The sequence below is a fragment of the Aquila chrysaetos genome, chromosome 10 (genome assembly GCF_900496995.4).
Source record: "Aquila chrysaetos chrysaetos chromosome 10, bAquChr1.4, whole genome shotgun sequence".
NCBI classification, from domain to species: domain Eukaryota; kingdom Metazoa; phylum Chordata; class Aves; order Accipitriformes; family Accipitridae; genus Aquila; species Aquila chrysaetos.
In genome coordinates, this window is record NC_044013.1 from 10,453,833 (window position 1) to 10,473,324 (window position 19,492).

Consider the following 19,492-nt stretch of genomic DNA (forward strand, 5'->3'; position numbering starts at 1 on the left):
TCATGGCAATTTCACTGGAGCTTTATTGCCTCTGTTGGTAATGAGAGGGATTGTAAGAAGTTACATTTGAACTTACAGAGATATGTAAATGATGGTTTTTTACTAAATATAATCTCGAGATTAAGTGTTTTATATCAGGGCACTTCTAATTTTGTACATATTTAATGTATAAAAACAGGTTACAAACTTGATGTTTGCCTTTTTTTTTTTCCTTGACATTTGGCAAAATTAAATTGATCCATTTAAGGGGAGATCATCAAATTGAAGACATAAGCACTTACGAATTAAAGCAATCCACTGTCTGCATTCTTAAAAAAAAAGGAAAAACCACACAAATATATAAAGGAAAAAACACATGGCCACATCTGAGCACGTTTCAATACAAAATATTCCCTGTAATCAGGCATTTTGTCCTTAGAACAACACCCTGTTAAATCAATGTTTCTTTCAACTTCAGTCACTCATTTTGAAAAACTTTTAAGATGCCATCATAGCACAAATAACCCTTTTCTGCAACATAATTAGTCAAAGTTTTATGTATTTCTTTATAATTACACAGTAATTATAAGCGTGTAGTACCAAACTGATGACAACACTATTTTGTTGAAAAGATCTTGCATTCAAAAGGAATATTCTTTAAAACACCACGGCATTACGCCACTACCCAATCTCAGACTTTTTTGAGGGACAAGTCTGTATTGGGATAAAAAGCAAGTCAGTTCTCCTCTCCAAACACAGCATACTTGAACTAATCAATCTGAAACTGTACCAAAACCCTCAAGACAGAAAACAGCACGCATAGATACCTTGTAGAGCTTTTTTTCCACCCCCCACCCCCGTAATTTCAAGTCCCCATTTATATTTACACAAAATTGAGAAAGGAAATACTGAAAGCAGCAAAACACACGTTTTTTGGCATAGCCAATTCCAGTAGCTGGAAGAAGTTTGCAATCTTTTTCTGGAACTGTATTCTTGAAGTAAACGCACAACTGGATTTTCTTAAAAGGGCACTGCTATGAGGGGAGCTAGCCTTATGGTCAACTTCAAAGAGTATAAATAAAATTTTTTTAGCAGTTTAATAGTCAATTTTTTCCTAAAATACTTTTAGCACCTGCATAAAAGTGTTCTGCTGTTTAGTGCAAGTACCAATTACTCATTTCAAAAATAATTCTGGCCTTATCATGGGACTACTTAGAGCATGGACTTAAACCTCTATCCTTACTTCTAACTATAGCCTTTCTTTTCTCCTGGAGCTTGGTATTTTCCAGCTTATTTTACAGAGTAGTAGTTATCAAATGTCTTCACAAGTAACCAAGTGAGGAGTAGAAGACCATGTTTAGCACAAAAGCAGCTCAAGAGCTTTTGTAATATTAAAAATAGGGAAGAATTGCATCTGATAAAACCTGTTTTGGACAAAATGAACTTGATGTAGTTAAATGCAGTAAGACAGTAAGAAGTAGTGATGAGCAACAAAATAATTTAAGCAAACAAAGCCAGTGTAGTATTTTCTATCTGATCTGTGCTTGTTTGGGAAAGCTTTACTCTTAATTTCTATATTTGGCAACCACAGTGATATGTCAATTTAAGGAAAACTCAACAAAATAATTAAAAAATGGGTGTCATCCATAATGGCAGTACCTCTATGTTACAAAGATTTAACTTCTCAGGATAATGGTTTCAAAACCTGGATTCACATCAAACTCACCAGCTTCTTGTACAACAGGGCCATTTGTTTCATCATACCTCAACCATAAAAATTACATGTCTTGATTTAAAATACTGCATTGTGTAGCAAACATTTAAGACACAAATTCAGTATATTCAAGTTTTAGATTTCCACAGAAATGAAAAACCTTTCTTAGACAGATAAGCATTTCAAAACTGTAATGAAATCTGATTTCTTCGATAATAACCTAGAGAATATTAGATTCTATCATGACGCACACAGCTTATCTCAATGACGCTCACTGAAGGCTGACTATAACATTAAACACGGGTGCTGTAAGTGCACAGTAGTTGTGTCGTACTTCAACTGTTCTCAGTCAGTTGATGTACAATCAAACCATTCAGATAGGCACCTAGATACCCCAGCATCAACAACCTTGGGTTTTCTTGGTTATTTCTGCAACTGTTTTTACCATATACTCAAACTCACTTAGACGATACCTGTACTTTTCCAGAAAAAAAAAAAAAAAAAAAAAAAAAAAAAATCGGACCCAGTACACTTAAATATATCACTCTTACAGGAAGTGCTATCAATACAGTCTTTGCAACTAGCCCCAAGTGTATATTTAAGGATTCTTTTAAAAATTGTTTTGATGTTGAGCTGTATAATTCAGATGCCATACAACAGTTGTCTGATGATGACCAGCATTGTGCTTTATGTGAAACCAGAAACCTCAAAATCATTATAAAGCTTCTAGGACTTATGGGAGATGAAACTAGGGTGGTCCACCAAAAAAAAAGAAAAAAAAAAAATCCATGATGGAATCCACAATGTTGGAATTTTAACGGGCAGGAGTGGTCCAGACTAGAAGAAAAGCCCAAACCACCAGTAGAAGAATGAAATATGATATGGTCCAAGATGTATCCTTAAAGGTTTGTCTCAACCCTCAACCATATTGTGAGGATTGATCTTCAGTTCAGTCCAGCCAGCAGAAATTGACTGTGCAATTTTCCATTTCAGGTATTTGTACAGACTATGTACACTCTAGAAGGGTCCTTTAGTGCTACACTGTCGTACTTTTTGTCCCAGCAATTTGAGGGCGTGCAAATTCCACAAAGTCATCAATAAGAACTGGCCATGCTCCTAAAAGAAAAAAAAAGACCAGAACATAAGAACTCAGTTCAACAAGGCATTCTTTTAAAAGCTTCAGATCTAAACAAGTTGTTTACTTTCCAGTCTTAACTAGGCATAGTTTCAAGCAAAAAATTGTAATTTTATTTTCTTGCTCGAAATCTAAGAGCTCGTTAAAGATTTCTACTTCCTTTAAACCCAGTTAATACACATCCCTTTCAAGAGTCATACTTACTTCATCTTCCTGACCAAAAAAAGAAGAACAAAAAAAAAAAAAGCTGACAAAAATTCTAGCTTAACTGTCCTGGTTTTGGTGCCAGAACTTGATCTCCAGGATGGCAACAGCTGCTTAAAAACGTTGAACATTGGATGAAGCAGTCTATACTGTTAAGCAGCAGCATATCTTAACATACTACAGCATTTACTGCTCACAATTTGATTTTGCATGAATGCAATGCTCATCTGTTAGAATCAGCATACTTAGCCGTACCTGAAAACGGCAAAATGCACTCCGATAGCCAGCAATATAGTGTAATGTCCTAGGAGGCTGGTATTATACTATACTCTTCCATATTCCTTATCAAGAGGTAGTTAATATGCATATCAATATTTTACATATTATGGACACCCATATCCAAAGAGGTCCCCAGTCGTGCATAATGATCATGTGAAGGTTAAAAATAATTGTGGGCTGGTCCGTCCCTGTCCCCCCCCCCCCTTAAAATATTTTTATTCAAAACATGTTTTCTGCCTTTAATCTTTCTAAACTACATTGGTTTATTGTGGGCAGCAGCCCATTTGCTCAATGATAAGAGAATGAGAACTGTCCATAACTATTAAATAAAGTTGTAGAAGTTTGCTCCCCTCTGCTCTGGAAGTATCAGAAGTTTACAGTTTCCTCCACTCACTGAACTGATCTGCCACCAACGACTGAAGGTAATTAGCTGTTCTTGACTACAGATGGACTGGAAAAGGAAAGATCAATACAAAAGTTTACAAGAAACACATTTGGTAGGATATAACTTATGTTTAGCAATCCCTGTATGCTGCCGGCTTCACTTTCATATTACTACACGTCCAATCTTCACGTAAACTGAAGCAACCAAACTTAAAAAAATATTCTCAGCTAAGAAATGCAATAACCAGAGGACCCTATGAAGAAATGCACAGGCCATGAATCAGTTACTTAGTTGAAGATGCCAAGAACTGCACTGACAGAGAATTTGTGGGTTTTAAATGGACAAATATCAGGGTTTGTCTCAATAAGAGAGAATTAGTATTTGAGCTCAGACAGAAGAAAAACAGAAAACGGAGTTAAGAAAGTTAGAGCATTTCTTTTTTTAAACCTGCAGTAACAGATGATAACATGCATTAAAGTAGCTCTAACTGAACTTTAGATCACCAGTGATATTCTAATTATGCTGTTATTAGACAGCTGTGCCAAAGCAGATACACAGTAATAAACGTAGCATCAAACACAGTCAGAAGTTAATGAAAGGAAATGGAAATGTTTACCTTCCTCATCATAGTTAGACATATCATCTGCTATCATTGTACTAAAGTCTAGAAGAAGGTTCCAGGTATCCTTAGGAATTGATCTTTTATGATGTTCCTGTTTGGAGGGGTGGAAAACTTATGTTTAAAAAAAAGTAAATTAAAAAAAAACCTTATACACATTCATTTTTACTGTCTTGGACACATCCATATCCCCAAAACATACTTCTCTTACACACACTATGAAGTGCAGTATCTGGGATCTGGGTGAAAATAGTCTATTTCATCTACTCATTAATTTAAACATATTTATCTTCCAAGTTTTGAAAATACTGCAGTCTAGTTTATGTAAAGATTTAAACTTACCAACAAAAATTTGTTCCACAAGTCTAGAAATTTAAATCTTCCATTAAGTACTAAATTCCAGTAGGCAATGGCCATTTCTAAATCTGTAATATTAAAATATATTAGTTTTAAAGATATGCATTTCAAATATATAATCTCCACAGGTATCTAACACTAAGATGAACCATATATTCATAAAGGTGAAAAGATTAATCTAATGCAAATATACTCGTGGATCCTTTACAAAAAGGCAACCATAAATAAAATGTTACACAATTATTTTACAGATTTTGATACTATCACTTGACTACAGAAGAACTGAAAATTGCCCACATTAATAGCTAAAATATCCAAAACACACAAGGATATTTCATATGTCTTTTGCTAACTAACAATACTTTAGTTAAAATTCAGTGAAATATTTTTCTTAGAAATGCTATTGACTTGAAAAGAAAATCTGTAGTATTTTGTAGTATGAGCTGTAATTTTTTTTCATATATAAAATAAAATTTACGTAAAACAAGCTTTTTATTATTTCAATTTTAGAGCAACCTTGTTAGAGGTGCTGGCTTTGTAACATGGCTTTTGTCAAGTGTTCATTTCTGCAATCAGGTTTCCTTTTGAAAAAAATCTTTCAGTACGGTACAAGCAGACAGTTGATAGTTGTTTGTTAGTTGTTGGTCTTTTTTTGGTTGGGTTGGGATTTGGGGGGGGGGGGGGGGTGTGGTTGGTTGAGGGGGGGGGGTGTTGTTTTTTTGTTTTTTTCCCAAAGACTCCTGTTAAGTTCTTGCTTGTTTTGAATCTGTTTCTCAGGACAACTGAGAAACCTGAACTGACACAGTTCAGGAACAAGAACAACCTACTGCCTGTCAGGCAACTGTGTGCTACTGTCAGCAGTGGGTGCTATTACAGTGTAGCTGTTAGAAAGAGACTGGTTAGTCTAGCATGTAAGGAGAAAAAAAAAACCAACCAAACAAACAAACAAACACACACCCAAAAAACCCTAACGCACCTCCCTGGTATTTGCCAAAGGCTAAACTGACATGCATTTACTGTTTATTAGTGGCATACAGTAACGTGTTGGCTGATAAAAGAAAGTTATGTATCTGAGTTCTAAATCTCTACCTAGCATGGTCTCCATTACCAGGAGTTAACAAGGACCTCTGTACTGTATAACAAAATGCTACTAACTGTGATCTTACTGAATTCAGTATCCATCACCAGGTACATACAGTAACCCCAAAAGGCTACCTAGTTAAGTGACCTCTGTTTTAACAAAAGCTCTTATATATTTTGCAGCCTAGCAAATTTCTTCCATAAACAATCATTTTGTGAGAGCAGAGAGAAGAGGCATATGATCAGTAGCACCTCAGCAAAAACAAAACAAAAAAAAAAACCCACCTAAAACAAAAAAGAAAAAACCTGGCAACGCAAGAAAACCACTCCCTTCTCCCAGATGCCCAAACTATTTAAAAAACCAGGGAGGTGGATCTTGGAGGTGAAATCAATATCAAACACAAGAAAGCATGAACTCTGCATTGCTGGAGGGAAAATAGATGGTGATGAGGGGTGGGGGAGGGTCGGTAAGTTTCTGAATTGCTTAGTATCTTTGATATTAAAAGTTCTTCTCAAACAGCATATGCACACTATAATGCTTCCTGACCAAAGTAAAGAATAAAATTTGTGGAGAATTTTCCAGCAGCTGCAAAGGGGTGTGATTTCAGACAAAAGTGTAAGTTTGAGTTTCAAGAAGCAGAGACAAATTAAACAGAAGTCACTACTCCTCAGTAAATAAGCTATATGTGAAAAGGACAACTTACTAAAATTAATATAAAGGCTAGGTATCTCTAACAGAAGATTCAGATAGAAAAATAGGCACTTCAGCTTTCAACTAGAACTACTGTCTTTCTAAAAATTAATAGATACAAACTTTAGATTAAGCTGTTAGTTCCTCAAGGAACCAAATTAGAAAACTTAAGTTTTATTTACTTGTGATGCATTAATAGCAGGCATACAAAAAAATGCAACATCATCAAATCACTGCATATTTACAGTGGTTTATAAACAAACACTATAAACAAACTGTGCATTTCGACATGCTTATACAATTTTGAGATTATTCTTGTGGGTAAGCCAAGGCCTTTAAAAAACAAATCTCAGGATGCTGCAACCTTAAACTTACTATGTGAGTCCAAACATGTAAAGCACGAAGACATAATGCCCTAGGACAAACTACATGCTTTAAAAGAAATTTTATGAAATCACAAAATTGGAAAGGAAAGAATAATTTCAGGTTTTAATAAGAAAGTAAAAGAATGTTCAGGAAGTCCTTGTGGATCAATACAAAAGTCTCAACATACATGCTCCATTTTGAGTTTTATCGAGAGGGATGCAAGAGAAGCAAACAATGTTTGAGACAAACACCAGCTAAAAGGTATTCTCAAATGGTATGCAAATATCACAAGAAAAGACATCCACAGTCCTTACACAGTTACACAGTAGTAAGGAATTATGCAAAGGAAATACATTTCCAGAACTGTGCCTTAACTACTGCACAATGTTTGGAAGATTAGAGACCAATATACATTAAAACCAATTTGCAAGTTCCTACAAGCAGTTATTTAGACACTCCAAAATTAATTGCATAACTAGGAGCACTTGCTTTTCAGCACTGTACTTCTCCCAATATTCTTTTGCTTCAGGGTTTCTAGAATTATTCTGCCCTATAGTAAATTCATGCCTAGAACTGTGTATTTATTGGCATCAAAAAGGCTGGTAAGCATCCAGATTTTAAGCTCAGTTCTACATCACTTCCAGACCCAGACTTAAAAAAAACCAACCAAATGAAAAACAAAACCCTTATACTATGTATACGCTATATGGATCTGAGAAAACTATACTTGTCTTTGTCACTGTTAGAGCTTAACTGGCATGAAGAAGCTTTAAGATGAATGAGGAATAAAGCAAGGGACTTAGTTTTCCTGGTAAATAATTTTTACTGAAGTCTGTTCCATCTGGAATACTTAAAAGATTCATTTCTATATAGGACTTGGCGGGGGGGTGGGGTGGTGTTCAGAAGAAGAATGCAAGTCTTCCTTGTACCTTAGAAATACAGAGAAGAACGTAAGAGGCAAGTACTACATCAAACAGTTCTGTTATTCTGAAGCTTTGAGAAAATTAATTAAAAATGATCATGTAAGTATGATATCATTTTAATTTGTCATTTCACTTTTACCACCTTACAGGGATTCTGCAAAATACTCCTTGTTGTATAAAGCTGTTTAAAGATTTAAAACAACATACAAATGTTACAGTGGTAACCATAAAAAAAACCCAACAACCCACAAACAACCCTGCAACCATTCACACTGCAGAACTGATTCAACATTGACACTCTCCATAACCTAACTTCTATCTTCTCACAATTCAGCTACTGTCCACATTTTCTTTGTTGTAGCAGCCTGAAAAAATTAATATGACTTTCTACAAGAAATAAGAATCAGTCCATTCATTTATTTGCAGGATTCAGATCTGACTATATGCATGCACAAGTATTTTCAAACAGTTCAGCAGTGCTCTTTTAGCTTTTTCAAAGACAATGAAACTCACAATCCAATTTGAAACAAAAAACAGCATACAGAAAGATGTTAAAGAATGACACAGAGTCAAAACGAAGACATGGAAGTTTTGCTTAGTTACTTATTTTCCAATATTCCATTTAAGCCAAAAGTTGGTCCACATACACAAGACAATAAAACCAAAACAGAATCCTCATCTTTTCACAGCGCATGAATGCAAAGCTGGTCAGTGGCAGTCAGTTTAAGGCATTTTCATTACTGAGAAAAATAAATTCACAAGCTGCCAAGGAAGAACCTACTCGCCTTCCAGTATTTTATTTCTTCTCAAAAGTAGAACAGTTAACTTAAGAAGTTAACAGTTACAGAGTCATGAAATACTAGTTAGGTGTCATATCTCAACTACACTGTATATAAATGAATATGCATTCTGGTTGGTTAACATTACTGCTTGAAAGAAATTTTTGTTCCCTCATTTTTGCTGTTTTGACTAGACAGATCTACAGTTTGTTCATTTAGTTCCATCAGGACTGTGGTGGTGTGCTAATATTTTTAGTAAGTGATTCTTCCACTTAACCTGTTACACTAATCAAATGCACAATGAGCAGAAGATCTGTGAAATAATGAGAAAAACCCCAAACATTCAGGGGGGGGGCAGGAAAGGCTGTAGATAAGCACCTATTACCAATGGCACAACAACAACAGGCATCAAGCCCTGGATAGAGAGATCTATTTGTACTATTCCAATTCTATTTTGCCAAGACATTTGCAAGCATTTTTCATGTTACAAGAGACGGTTCAAGTGTACTTATATGGAAATCAGTTTTACAGCTTAAATTTATACTAAAAGTGAAAATTCAATTAATCTGTTCAATGCTGTAAATTCTAAGTGGTATAATTATGCCTTTAACATAAGACCATAATCCATTGTGTTTACTGAGAATTGCACACACTCTGAGTGAAAGAATAAACCTTCTCTCATAAAATTTTGTAGTCTATATTAATGATGCAGATATTTCTATCAATTTGAACACCTTAAATTGACATCTACCTTTCACAACAAAGAGATGTATTTTATCCCAAAGGTGGTTATCTTTCAGACTCATTGGATCACAATAATACTTTCACTTACTGCTTTAATCAGTCATTTCCCATAATTACGAACAAATGTTTATGATTAAGAATACATACCTAAACCTTTCTGTCCCGGGTTCTTTGCAAAGTTGAAAGTAAATTGATAAAAATCCTTAAATCTTCCTGGCTCTTTTAATTCTTGTTCCATTTTAGGAATCTGGGCCTTCAGTTTTTCTATGCTGTCACATCTGCATTTTAAAAAGTATGTTTATTTGTGTATTATTCATTTTGCCATAAAATACGAGTTATAAATTAAATAAAAAATTATAATTTTTTTGTGGAATACAATACAATTATCAAAACAAAGTTCAGGAAGCCTTTAATTAGTCGGCACCTATACAACAATTTCATTTCTTTGTTGTTATTTCTTCACATTGCCATTTGCACATACTAGCTGATACATCAGATTCTATAATCCAAAAGATATTTAGAAAAATGTGGTAAAGACTCCTACATTCTCGTAAGGCAGAGAAAACCCAAGTATGCTAGATTGCAGACCGACACCCTTGCTTTACCTACCTGAGTAACTCTATAGCAACTAACTGAAATACTCACACAACCAAGGAAAGTAGCACTCAAAATTGCCTCCCTTTTTTTGGTCACTAATCATCTAGCACATAGACAGCAGATGCATTTTTACAGAGGCAGACAAGTGATGCTAGACTCCAAAAAGTCTCTGAAGTCTGAAAGGACGTTGTGATTGTGAATTCCCCAAAACAAGGCTGTTTCACCATACATTCCAGTTTCTGACACTGGATTACACTGTCAGTATCTAATACTTACTGCACACTTACCCTAGCTCAGTCATTCCATCCATGAATTCCAGCTTTGAAAATTCACACTGCGTTGCAGCTCGGAATTTCCATGCAATGATGAGTACAGTAATGCTGGCTGGGTCAAGAGCTAGATCATCACAAAACTGCTGTATACCATCTATACCAATTTTATTTTCATCTTGAGGATCTTTGGGATATAAAAGTAAGTATCAAGAAAAACATATTTTTGAAAAAGCTGATTTATTCCACAAGTGTATTTAAGATAAGCAAACATTTTCAAGAAGCCATTTTTGGGATCTGCCCTTATAAGGCTTATATTCACTTATAAGTGAATATTTTAAAAACAAAGTTACATTACTATTTTCAATGGTTAAGCTTTAACAATTGAGGCAGTTACTACAATAAAGCCTCCCATACAATGAAGCTTATGTTATTTTCATTGAGACACAAAAGCACCACAAACATTTGTTTTCTGCCTAATAATATGCATGATATTCCAACTCATTCCATACAGAGAACAGTGGTCCTTTCCCACCAGCACACTTAATTATTGGCACCTTTGGCAAGACTGCTGATCTGTGTACCATTACAAACAATTATGCAGTGTCCATTTGCAAGCTGTACCAATACAATCATCAAATCTGCCCATAAACTACTAAGTCAACATTAGTTTTATGCATTTTCTGGCATCACCAGCATGCATGAGATTGGACATGGTAACCTCCAAGAAGAAAGTTACGTTGCCCCATTACCGATTCCAAGTCAGCCAGGCACACTCCTCTTTCCACGAAGGAATCAACATCTGGTCTGGAAGTGAGATGCTCACATTTCAAGTGCACTAACAAAAGATCTACTAACATAAGCCAACAAAGACTTCAGGAAAATGGTATCTGGATTATGCACACGCATGAAAACTGACAGGAAATGTAGCACTTTGATTTTTTTGAAGTGCTAAAACACAGAATTTGTTCTACTGTACTGAATCCACTTTATTACTTGTGGTAGGTTATCATCAGTTGAACACTGGCTATAAAACAGATAAAAGAGATTTATTTTTCTTTTCTGCTCTGTAACTATCTGACAATAAGCACAAGGTGAATAAAAATAAAGGTAGAACCCATCCTTGGTATGCAACCAACCTTCACTTTGTCAGGAGCGAGTCCTGAGTGATGTGCTTTCCCCAGAAGAATCACCTAAAATCCACGTTAACCATTACAGTTACTTACTGTACACACAATTCCAGTTCCAGACCCTAATCTTGTATAAAGGCACATATATTTAGAGCACTTGAAGCAACCGTATGTAATCCTTGTGAAGCACAAGCCTACATATATTCTCCTTCTAACTTGTATTATTAGTAATAGAAAAACAAAGCTGAAAGAGTCGGTTAATATTTCCAAGCACAAGAGCACAGCTGCAATGATACACTGTAATTAAGAATACATACGTACAACTAAGAAATAAGCCTTAAATCCAGGGTACTCACCTTTGTATCTGTTATATAGCTGTTCTAACTTCTTTCTGTCCAACGATCCTTTAACACTCTCTCGTATATAAAGTTCAGGATTTTGGAAAAAGTTGTCTGTTGCAACATCTAACTTCCAGTCATTTTGAGACAGACAACTCACTGCTGTCTTTTCACTAGATTGTGTGAAGACCATAAACTGACGCACTTTATCCTTCTGTGATGATTTCAACTTGTTCTAGTAAAAACAGACAATACTGTAACTAGAAATACTTTAGTGGACAAAAAAAAAAAAAATCGGTACTGTTAATTTTTTTTTTTTTTTTTAAATCAGTACCTTTCATAATTTTCCTTTAAGTGATGGGGCAGTTAGACACTCAAACCAACACTTATTTTATCTTTTTTTAATTTTATTTTTTTTTAATTTAAACTTACCTTCATTCTAGGTACTTTACATTGTAACAAAACTGAGTTAAATCGTCACAAAAATCATGCTGGCAAACCAATCAACAGAAATAAAAAATGGGTAATCTTATTGCATACTTGGAGAGAGAGCTGAAGGGCATAGCAAATTCATGTACAGCTGTAAGCTGGGACATCTTTCTATGTAAACGAATTTTCATTTGTTTGAAAAGAAAAAAACATTCTCCTCTTAATAGAAGAATGCTACACCTACCAAAAAAGTGCACTTGAGCTGCCTAAATAAAGCCCATCGCTATGAAAATATTTGATAGATTAACTGCCTGTACAGATGCGGCAGAACAGGCCATTTAATAGCTTACCATCACTGAACGAGAGGCTGGCATTCATTTAGTCCCAGACGACCAGACTAACAGAAACACCAGTTGGTGCTAGTTAGTGCTGGACGAGGGGCAAGACCATGTTGCCAGGGTAAGGATCTCTTGATGTGCCTCTTGATGGCAGCAAGGCACTAGGTTGAGTCATCCATTTCAGAGCACTACACACTGAAATACCTTCAAAGACCTTTTTTTTTTTTTTTTTTTTTTTTTTGAGATTTTTCACTTTGAAGGTGCTCAACTCCACCTACATAATTTGCAAAACATTCCTGTGAGGCGGCATTGTCTCCATTTCACAGGTGCAGCAACTGAAGCTAAAAAAAAAAAAAGGGTAAGTAATTTTGCCGGAGGCAGGCAGCGCAGTGAGTAGCCAAGGTGAGAGCTAGGGAATTTCACACCTCCTGCCCAGACCAAGAGACATCCCTCTCTGCTCTAGCACAAAACTGAATGGAGAACTTACTGCCAGTAATTTATCAGCAAGGCCAGGTTGGATGGGGCTTTGAGCAGCCTGGTCTAGTGGAAGGTGTCCCTGCCCATGGCAGGGGGGTTGGAACTAGATGATCTTTAAGGCCGTTTCCAATCCAAACCATTCTAAGATTCTATGCTAGAGGGATTCCCAAGGATACTTTTGATGAGAAGCAGCACACTCAGTATTTCAAGGGTATTAGTTACACAAAACTAACTGCTGATCAGGAGAAAGGAATCATACAGCTCTTGCACTAAAATCCAAATTCAGTTCTAAAGTTCATTCAATATATTCAAAACAAAAATACTCCTAACATTACAACTTGGTAAATAAAAGTTCTGACTTTTAAGTCAGGATTGGATTTCTTACATGGCACAAATATTTCATTTGTAGTTTACCTTGCATTCTAACCAAAACTTGTATATTCTGTTCATTATCGTAATTTCCAACTGCATGGCTCCTTCTCAGGGAGTATGGGGGAAAAAGGCCAAAAAAATCTCTAGATGAGATAAAACATTTGTTCTTTGGCTGAGGATAGTTTAGGAGCAGTATGAGCTCAAGCTCTTCATTCCAAAGGATAATTAGTGTCCAATCACATTATCATTAGAAAAAACAACTAAAGCTTCAGAACACAAATTCATCTGCCCTAAAAGTCAAAATCAGTTTTCTGCTGCTTGATGACAGTGAATGTGAACACTATTATTCGTAACAGTAGTTAAGTTACCAGCTTCAGAGTTATGCCTTTAAAAAAAATACAAGACCATCACATGTGGCTTAAACTGATACTCACATAATAAACAGACCAATACCCTTTAAGATCCCTTAAAAAAAAAAAACAAAAACCAAAACAAAACAAAAAACAAACCCCAAAAAAACCCACCAATCCTATATCTACAACACTTAGCTGAAGCCAAAATTTTATTACACGCTGCAGACTTAAACACAGTGATACTAGTTAGGCTATACTACCTTTGAAGTTACAATGTGTTGCTGCTTTATTTCAGTCTCAGTCTCTTGAATAAGTTTCTCACATTGGACTTTTTGCTACAAGCATGTTTCTGAAAGTCAGATTTCCAGAAGTGGTTCCAGGTTAAGGTCAAGCCATCAGAGCAGGTCCTGCAAAGACCCACTGCTGACAATTTGTGCACGCTTCAAGTTTCACAGCAGACATTCAGCACCTTACAATATTGAGCTCAAACTTCCACAAAAATCACTTACGCTGACAAAGCCATGTGGAATGACTTCCAGAAATGACTAATTGATTTTTAGTTGCAGGTTTTAAAAATATATTGTAAACAGATATATTAAAACAAACTATTGAATGAAATCCCAAATGAAGATGAAACAATCCCAAGGCTAATGTTCTGTATCATTACCAGCTTCCTCAAATCATTTCCACACAGCCAGAGACTGCTGCATCACCACAGACCTAGCTGCACTATAGGGCAGAGTCACACTTATGACCTTAGCACTTTTTTTTTTTTTTTTTTTTTTTGACAAAGCTGGTGCCTTTAATCATTAGGTTTTTGTTTGGTTTTTTTTAAACATGTACATATAAGTATGCATAGCCCTTTTAATAGTGAGTATTCTGTAAAACCCCAAGAGGCTTTGTTCTGCCCTACTCCTGCAAGGGTAAACTCTAAAAGCAATGACATACAAAAAAAGTCAAGGAACAGGTTTAAAAGGGCTTCACCATGCATGCCCAAGACCACAAAAAGTAGTGTGTTTTGTGTGTTGTCATACAAAAGGAGAATGCAATTTATTAGATACAAAAATTGCAGAGTAAATCACTCTTATGATAAAATTTAAATCCTATATGATTTAAATTTTTTTCCTGTGCTTAGGGCTCCTTCAGTCATAGTGACAATATAAAACCTTTTTAAAAAGAACATTGAATTTGCCAAGAGTCAAGCAGCTAATGATACTTATCAGTATAGCATTCAGTAATACATTAAGATGCAATAAATCACACTGCTCAGCCATAACCTTTTTCTGGAATAACTGTATTTTTACTGGTCAAATACAAGCTTATTTTTAGTGAAGAAGTGCCAAAGCCCTTTCTTTGTATTTGATGAATGTTTCCTCAGAAGCTTGCCAACATGGACGAGAGACTCCACATCCTTAGTGACTGGACAACTCTTTGAAGGCCTAGTACAGGGCAGCAAGAGATGAAATTACTGCTGAGTTTTTATTATCCTATTATAGCTATTCTTTCATCACATTAAAAAAACCACACTTCAAGCAGGAACAGGTTCCAAGCCTTCTGCACTTTTGAGGGCTATTTCTAGAAGCTGAGCTCTAACCTAGTCTATTATTGTTTTAAGTGTGCAATACAGAAGCCAGAGCACCCTATAACCTTTAATCCTGTAGTCATCAGGCAACAAATACCTTACACTGCAAGTGTATGTACTGTAATGCAATGCAATCCATTTAAAATATCTCAACTTTAATACTAGTTAAAAATGAAGACAGAATTTTATTTAACAGATTTCTGTCTTGCTAAAATACACAAGTGAAAACCACTGGAAAACAAATGCAACAATTTTTCTAGTAAGTCTTACCCCTTAGGGTAAGGGGAAAAGGAAAAATTCAGATCTGCAAGCCTTTTATCAAGTTTGTGTGGTATCCAAGCTACTTTTCATAATAACGATGTCATAAGAGACAGAAGGTGAACTTACTTTTAAAACACAAAACAATTTCTCCAAATGAAAAGCTACATTATGTAGATTCATAAAACTACAATAATTACATCATTCTAATGAATGTCTGATGCTATAACATTGATTTTAAAATAAAAATTTGCCTCTCCCCATGAAGTACTAAATTTGATAATTCTAATTCAATAACCCATCCTTCACTAGATACTTCAGTGAAAGATTAAAAATAAAAAAAATACTTGGGCTTTTTTTCCCCCCAAGTATTTTTTCTTCTGGCCTCACACTGAAACTTCCCCCGTCTAGGGGAGTAAGCTTTCCCAGCCTAGGGGAAAAAAAAAAAAAAAATAATGCTCAAACTGACCTGCCAACTCTGACTACATAGTTGTTTTTCCTTATCTTCTACACTCAATTTTTAGTCACCTCAGATTCAAAGATCAGCTCTGCACACTGGTCATCAACACTTTCCGGATAGCTAACAGCCATACCAGGGCTCCACTCTCCGGGATAAAGTCCATGGGAAACAGTAACAACCTTCGTCCCACACTGCCTGGACTGGATAACTGAGGGTTCCTACCAAAACCCTGTTCTTGGACTTTGCTCAAAGGTTATATGCGGCTGCCAGCTAGACAAGCAGTGCACGATCAGTTTGAAGTATCACTGCCCAAAATTCCTTATGGCCCCCAAAGAAGGCATTCACACAGTTACTCCTTAACGAGTAACTGCTTTTCACCTTTCCCTTCCCAGCCACTGCTTACAGATGATCTGATTCCTGCTAGTTTCACTGCTAACGAAAGGAATTTGAATGATGTGACATCTGTGCTTTTGTTTCAGTCAGGACTCAAAGAAAAGCCTGTTAAGTTCTCATGCATGTGACAGGTAAAAGCCTTTTCTAAAACAGTATCAACCTCCACAAAGTCTAGGCTTTTATACTAACTGCATTTAAACTCTAGATCTGGCTGCTGGAAGCATCCTTGCACTTTCAAAGCACCCCAGTGACAACAGTTCAAACACAGAATAACTTCAGCCCGCGCACAGAAGAAGGGACTTGTGCATGTAATAACCTTACAGATCATGACTGCCAGTTTTGTCACATCTTTATGCGACACTAATGGTCAAGAGAATATTGCTCCCTTACAGCATCTGAATCACTCCACTTTGGGCCGTATCCATTAAAGGAACATACAAGACACCTGCAAATAATCTCATTTACTGCTTGTATTCAACAAATACATGGCTAAAGCTTAAAAGGCAAAATCATGAGTATTTTTGTTTGATAAAAAAACAAAAAGATAATCACAACAACAGAAGTCTATGAATACACTGAATCACATTTTAATCCATCAACTGTGATAGCATACATGTAATTACCAAAAAACCCATAAAATCCAAGTTAAAGACAAAAACAATTAAAGTACATAGCCATCGTTTCCATATAATGTAACCAAACATGCCCTCCAACTAAGTTTCTCAAAAAGACAGCACACAAAGTAAGATCGCCAGAACATTTTTAAGCTTCTCTTTCAAACTGATGTGAAATCTACTTGTCTGCAGTTGAACAGAACAAAACTTAAAAATTTACAAGGTCCATTGACATATAAAATCCAAGGGAAAAAAAATCACAAGCAACATAAAATCAAAGTTGCTTTTTACACCCTCTAATGTTCTCTTAGTGGATAAAATCATTTCAGTACTTGCATATGTGGAGAAAGTCTTTCATAAAAGATCAATATATAGCAAAAGAATGCAGTAGTTGTAATAGTGTTTTAAGGTAATTCGTGTTAACCTGAGAAGTGAAGGAAACACCAAAAATCGGGGCTTTTTCAATTAAAAATGGACAAAATAAAGCTCTCAGTTGTTTAGCATTCTTAGCTTTGGTCCAGGGCAGAAGCTGCATTCATACCTTGTATTTGCATTGGCACCATAAAACATGAGTAAAATATCAAGCACTACATAATAAATTTCACACCTTGTTCACAGAGTAGTTCATATTTCTGAATAATTTTTTCATGGCTCTAGTTGAAAGTGATTTTACAGTGTAAGTTCAAAGAGTTCTCTGGTAACCTGGGAGAGGAAACAAGATCATGCACCATCTTGTCTAGCACTCTGGCTACTCCATCCTAAGCCTAATGCCAAGGATCTACAAGTTTTACTATGGGAGAATGAAAACCAAAACCATTTAATATCAACAAACTGCTACAGACTTGACTACGCACCATACAAAACAGCCTTGCAGAGTAGCTTGTTGAGTTAAACACTACATAACAATGTCATGAAGTACAATAACATTACAGAAGACAGCGTCAGACATGAAATTCTTGTAATACTAAATTTTTACAACTTCCTGTCACCTGAGGTTTGCAGTAAGAAATTATGTATTTATCAGCACAGAAATATTCTTCAGAGAACACAAACTGGACAATATAATAGATAATGTAAATAGAGATAAGGTTAGCATTTGGCTCTGGATAAAGATATAGATACTCACACACTTGCCTTGATTATCACACATAGTCCTAAATTCATTAAATCATTCAGAATAGTACAGGTAGTAGCTCTTCTCAGAGAAGATGGCTTAGAGTATAATGGACCAGCCTGCTGCTCTGTCTTGATTCGCAGGCACATTACTTGTCCTCATGATGAGATGAAGCAAAAACATACTAACAGTTAAGGTGAAGGAGACCACTTCTACAGATGCTGCTCAGCTCAAATGAAAATGTGGCTAAGAGGCAGATTGCCAACAGCAATCCAAGGAACATTGCCAGGGTGGTGTACCTGAGCACTAGACAGAAAACACTTTTCAAGTTACCTAAATGGCCAGAGTGAGCCTAACAGGCTGCTGTAATGGTGTCCCTTCCAGATATTGGACAAAGACAGTTCAAAGCCAGGAAACCTTTGTCCTGAAAGCACTGGCCATACAAACACTGGTGAGACTAAGTCAGAGCCAGAAGTGCTCTAACTGGCAGTGCTGCATGGGCAAGTAGGAGCCAGGCCCCAGCTGCAGGAGCCTCTACTGTAGCATTTGCTGTGCTGGACAAGCAACCCAGCCCCAGGAACCTGCCATAGCCACTGGAAGAACTAGCCAGAGCAGCAGTGCATACGAGCAGAAAAATGGGACATTGAATCTCATGTTCCTGGATGGACAGCTTCAGATCTCTGTGAAGAAGTCTCCCTACTCTTTCCCCTAACTAAATAGAGGATTTTGATATACCACAAGTATAGGTACAGAATCCTATACTTGGACACTAGAAACAATTCATACCTGCATTTACTACTTATAAAAGCTGCAGCCTGTCATTTAGTCCCACTTCAGTGTGCATGTCATCCTTTCACCTGGGTGTTGGAGACAACAAGCACAACCTGGAAAATAGTTGTTTGCATAGGGCCTAACAATTATGCTCGGGGCCATGACTAGAGTATTCAGATACTCCCTCCAATCTGATAAATACCAATCTATCAGTATAGTATTGTTCCACAGAATATATATGCTAGTTCTTCAGTTAAGTACTTCCAAGAAACCTAAGCAGCTAGGATTCTGCTGTTTCTCACAAAAAGCTATTCTCAGAATAACATGCCTCACTATTTCTGTTATATTGCCACTTTCTACAGCATTGTTCAATTTAAATTTCTAACCACGTAGCCAGCCAACAGTATATATACGTACAAGACATCAACTGTGTATTTATTCTGCATACCTACACTGGATATACTGCGAGACAGCCCTAAGTAATTTTTAAGGAAAAAAGTCTTGATAAAAAGTCGTGTAACATTACTGCATAAGTACCATCTGAGACAGTCCCAGAACTGCAGAATTATAAGAAGACACCTCTACAGTCTGAACTTTACCCAAACTTTAGTTTTAAGCTCCCATAAAAAACTCAAGTGAAGATCTACATCAAACTATTCAATTAAAACTTATACTAGTAACATAGTGAAAAGTTTATTAGAAGTCTACGTACTGCACCACTAATTTAAATCCTGGCTAACTA

At 36.0% G+C, this 19,492-nt stretch overlaps 1 protein-coding gene and 1 long non-coding RNA gene across 4 annotated transcripts in view; one reads left to right on the forward strand and one right to left on the reverse strand.

Annotated features, from left to right (window-relative positions):
* Positions 1-19,492, reverse strand: part of DCUN1D1 (defective in cullin neddylation 1 domain containing 1) — a 20,828-nt gene continuing 1,336 nt past the window's right edge. For 2 of the 3 annotated variants that reach the window (XM_030027235.2, XM_030027236.2), the window contains 6 exons: positions 11,608-11,824; positions 10,140-10,308; positions 9,403-9,533; positions 4,658-4,740; positions 4,313-4,409; positions 1-2,809 (listed from right to left, as the gene is read on the reverse strand). In XM_030027235.2, the coding sequence (XP_029883095.1) occupies positions 2,730-2,809; positions 4,313-4,409; positions 4,658-4,740; positions 9,403-9,533; positions 10,140-10,308; positions 11,608-11,824 (777 nt within the window). In that variant the 3' untranslated portion in view covers positions 1-2,729. Of the gene's footprint in view, positions 2,810-4,312; positions 4,410-4,657; positions 4,741-9,402; positions 9,534-10,139; positions 10,309-11,607; positions 11,825-12,368; positions 12,593-19,492 lie in introns of those variants that run through there. The other variant, XM_030027234.2, reaches the window with a different exon arrangement.
* LOC121233582 overlaps positions 13,172-19,492 on the forward strand; it is a 21,804-nt gene continuing 15,483 nt past the window's right edge. The window contains exon 1 of the long non-coding RNA XR_005933329.1: positions 13,172-13,184. This is a non-coding gene — a long non-coding RNA (uncharacterized LOC121233582). The remainder of the gene's footprint in view (positions 13,185-19,492) is intronic.